General features: G+C 55.0%; 1 protein-coding gene across 2 annotated transcripts in view; it reads right to left on the bottom strand.

Moving 5' to 3' along the window:
• Positions 1 to 4,218, bottom strand: part of TOM1 (target of myb1 membrane trafficking protein) — a 44,870-nt gene that overhangs the window by 23,750 nt on the left and 16,902 nt on the right. For both annotated transcript variants that reach the window (XM_023527354.1, XM_011387191.2), the window contains exon 2: positions 901 to 985. In XM_023527354.1, the coding sequence (XP_023383122.1) occupies positions 901 to 985 (85 nt within the window). The remainder of the gene's footprint in view (positions 1 to 900; positions 986 to 4,218) is intronic.

The following is a 4,218-nucleotide window of genomic DNA, read 5'->3' as shown; positions in this document are numbered from 1 at the left end:
CAGACACCCACAGTTTCCCTTGGGCTCTGGGCTGGGCGCTCCCAGCCCCTGCCTGCTTCCAGCCTGCCCTCTGCATGCAAAGCACTGCCTGGCTGAGAGGACCCAGTGAAAAATAGAGTTCCTGCTCCAACTCTTGATCCTGATTTTCCAGAAGAGAGGCCTCGTCTGGGTGCACTTCCTGCTGGCTATGGTCATCACGCCCCTCCCTGCCCTTCCCAGGTTTGTCCTGAGAAGGACAGTGGATCCTGCATCCCCTCTCTGCTCCTCTCAGGGTTTGGGGCTTAGGACTGAAAAGAGCTTGCCTCTGAGGACAAAGACCTAGAGAGGTAAAGTGACTTGCCCAAGGTCACGCAGCTGGCCTGTGATGGCTAGTCAGGGATCAGGAGCCAGGGCTGTGACGCCTCCCCCTCACCATGCAAGTACCTTGGCGGAGCTCCTCGGCATTAAGCAGGACATGGTGACCTGTGCACCGGATATGCTTAGCAAAGGTCAACCATAATTAGCCTCTCAGTTCTGCTTCACTTTCACTGCCCTCCCCGTGATCCCCGACCCTCCCTGCTGGATTCAAATCTTAAGGAAATGAAAGTCTATTCTTGCTCACCAACAAAGCCAGGAGAGGCTGTGTGGGCTGGCAGCACCCCGTGGCCAGCTGCACGCCCGGCATCTCTGGGCCTCTCGTCCACTTGATGAGAGGGCTGGACAGGATCTCGGTTCCGCAATGTTTAAAATGCCACATTCCAGCCTGGGGTGGGGCCCTGACAACCTCTGCAGCCCCTCCTGACACTGAGGGCCACAAGCGGGGTCTGCCTATGTGTACGGAAGTGGCGGGACGGGGGTGGGGGAGCTCTGGCAGGAGGCGGGGAGTCGCAGTGGCCCACCCTGCCTGGGCCCCAGCCTCACCCTTCCTCCGTCTCGTTGATGATGTCGCAGATCTCCATGTTGAGGGCCCAGTCTTCGCTCTGCAAGGAGCCGTCTGTGGCTTTCTCTGAGGAAAAGAAATCATAAGTCGCAAAGGCGTGTGGGGTCCCAGATGACAAACTCAAATAGTGGGGTGGGGGGTGTGTGGTAGAGGGGTGGTGTGGGAAGAGATGGAGAGGAGGGATGACAATGGATGCTTTCTGGGTGCCCGAGATGGGCCCGGTGCTATGTACACTGTATTACCTGCACTGTCCCATTTTGTCACTTAATTCTCACTAGTAGCCACGCGAGGCTAGCCTACCACTGTCCTTTGACTGCTGAGGAAGCCGTGGCTCAGAGCGCCAAATGGATGAGCGGGGATAGGAATCCAGGAGGCATGGCCTCAGAGTGCTTGTTTTTGATGTGACAATACGGAATACGTATTATTTTTATAAATAAAATATTTTTGATTTGGTAACCATTCGCATGGTTCAGAAAGTTCCAAAGTGGCATGCAGTGGAGAGTAAATCTAGCTGCTTCACTTGCCCCCTGCCCTGACTTCCCAGAGGCCCCACTGTAACCAGCTTCCTCTCACATGGCCTAGAGACGTTCTTTACTACCAAGGCAAGGACATGGTGTAGTTTACACCCAGACTCCTTTATCAACAGTGTCCTGGCCTTGGCCTTCCCCGTTGAGCCACTTTCTGTCTGCAGACTGGGTAGACCCTGAGCCGCCCTGCAGACCTGCCCTGAGGAGTGCGGATGACACAAACGAGCCATCCAGGAAGTACCTGGAACAAAACAGGGGCTCGGTAAGTGGTCGCAGTTCTTTTTTTTTTTAATTGAAGTGAAGGTCACATAATATAAAATTAACCACTTTAGAATGTATGATTCAGTGGCATTTAGTACATTCGTGCAACCATCATCTTTATCTAGTTCAGGTTGTGCTGATTCTTAGGGTAAGATTTCCAGGGCAAGGGTCAGCTATGAGATTCTCAAGGCCTGTCAAGGCCAGGGTCCGTGGCCAGCTGCTGAAGCTCTGCTCCGTGCAGGGTCCGGGCTGGCCTCCTCTTCTTTGCTCTAGTGTGAGAGGCAGTAGGTGAATGATGAATGCAGGAAGTGACAACGCCAGGACATCCAAAGATGTTCTTTAAAAAGTGACGTGCCATCCCTCACTCGCCACAGACCTCTGAACCCTTCTAGATTCCGTCTGCATGCAGACGAGTTTTTAAGATATGTTCCACCACAGGGTGCATAGACAATTTTGCACACTGCTTTTTCTAGGCGACATTCCATCATGCACATTCACTCCCAGCTGGCATGTCAGGCACACACGTACATTTTTCCATATATAATAGGTGCGTGACAAGACAGGATTTCATTAATGTTTTAAGGTTCAGACCGTGAGACCCTTAGTGTCCTAACACAGGGCGCTCTCCAAGTCCCTCTCCATTATGGCCGTCTCCTTGGCTTCTAGACCCTGGCTCCGGGCGAGGCGTGCTCACCTACTTGCTGACCTCAGCAGGCCCGTTGCCATAGCAGTGTCAGCCATCATCTACCAAGAATGCTGGATGGACCAGGCACGCAGAACGTGATGTGATGGTACAACCATCCTACAAGGGAGGCTCCCTCTGCACCCCGTTCACAGGGACAGCTGCGGCCCAGGGAGGCTAAGTCGCCCCTTACTTGCTGTACAGGCACTGATGTGTCAGGCTGGCTCCAGGTACTAGGAATGCAATGGTGGACAAGATGGATGAGGTCCCCACCCCGTGGCACCCAAAGAGGCAAGGCTCTGAGCCTGGGCCTGTCAGGACAGAGGGGGGCTGTCACCGCGTGACTGGGCAGGGCCCTCTTCTAGCTGGGCAGGCAGGCCCCTCCTGCAGGGCATTGCCTGGGCTGGGCCAGCACAGTCACCGTCTCCTAACTGTGGCTTCCGTGACCTTGCTTTTGAAATCAGCCTGACTTCATTCCACCACCCTAGGTCCTTCCTTGGGTCCTGTGGCCAGATGGATGCAAAGGTGGCCCAGGACACATGGCAGGCGGCTGAGGCATCCAGGTAGGGACCCAGCAGCGGGGCGGGCTGCTTTATTCCCTAGATGACGGCTGGGGGAGGGGATGAGGAAATGCTCCCTTTAAAAGCACGGGAAGACGAACTTGTTCACCTGACAACTATGTCCTGAGGGTGGCTTCTTTGTGTCACACTCCTCACCCTTGGGGACTTACCGAGCCACATGGGGATAGCCAAAGAGAGCAGGACAAGTGCCCCTCTGAGCAGAGAGGGTGGTGAGTTTGGGAGGCGGTGGCTAATCACCAAAGCAGAGCCTGCACCTTCTTCAGAAGCCACTTCTCAGTGACTCCCCGTTACATGGGCCTGAAGGATTAGTCATCCTTGACTCCTGGACTACCTCTAACTGGCCACGAAGCTCTGCCCATTCCAGCTGCTGACTTTCTCTGTATCCTACCCATTCCCTGGTCGCCCTGCCCTCTGCCACTGTCCGAGACGGCCACCATCCTGACCCTCTCAGCCCCGCCTCAGCCCCTCCTGCCTCGTTCCTCCCCATCCATTCTCCCTCCTGCCCAGAGAGAACTTTCTGAAACTTGAAAGTGACCGTGTCGGCCTGTGCCCCAAACCCTTTAAGCCCCCCGCCAGCCCTCAGCCAGGCTTCTAGGCCCTTCCACAGCAGGATCGCTTTGACTTCCCAAGTTGTACGCTGCTGCGTAGCACCGAGTGCCATTAGCTGTTACCATAAGGAATGGGATTTACCCTCACAGCCCTGTAAGGTGTCCATCATTGCCTTCATCTAACCAATGAGGAAGCGGAGGTGTAGCGATGTCACACAGTGGTAAGGGAGGAGTGGCCACTGATGTCACTGGCCCTATCTCTCATCAGAGGTCAGGGAGCTCTGCTTTCCCTGAAGGGTCCTCTGCAACACTCAGGCCACTTGTCCCCTCCTCCCGGACCCCTGGCTCCAGCAGCAGGCCTCGTAGTGGTTCCTCAATCGGATCCCCGTATGACCGTCCCAGTAACCCCTGAAAAAGAAAGACACCTCTCTTCTCCTGAAGGAGTGAGCACAAGGTTTTAGAAAGGACTATGGTCATTTTCGAAAGGGGGCAGCTGAGACACTTATAAGTCACGAATGCCACCCCAAGGGATCAAGGTGGACGCAGAAGGACCTGGAACATGGGTCTGATGCCAATCTGAACACAGCTGACAAGTTCTTTAGTCCTGAGTGCCAGCAGTGGGCAGAGCCACTCAGAGGATGGAGTGTTTTGGCGGGGACGAGGGGAAAAGGGGAGTTTCAGTCAGCCTAAGCAGCAGGGG

This window comes from Pteropus vampyrus, unplaced genomic scaffold (assembly GCF_000151845.1).
Source record: "Pteropus vampyrus isolate Shadow unplaced genomic scaffold, Pvam_2.0 Scaffold16, whole genome shotgun sequence".
NCBI classification, from domain to species: Eukaryota; Metazoa; Chordata; class Mammalia; order Chiroptera; family Pteropodidae; genus Pteropus; species Pteropus vampyrus.
The sequence above is the reverse complement of the archived record's forward strand: the minus strand, read 5'-3'. Positions and strand labels throughout refer to the sequence as shown.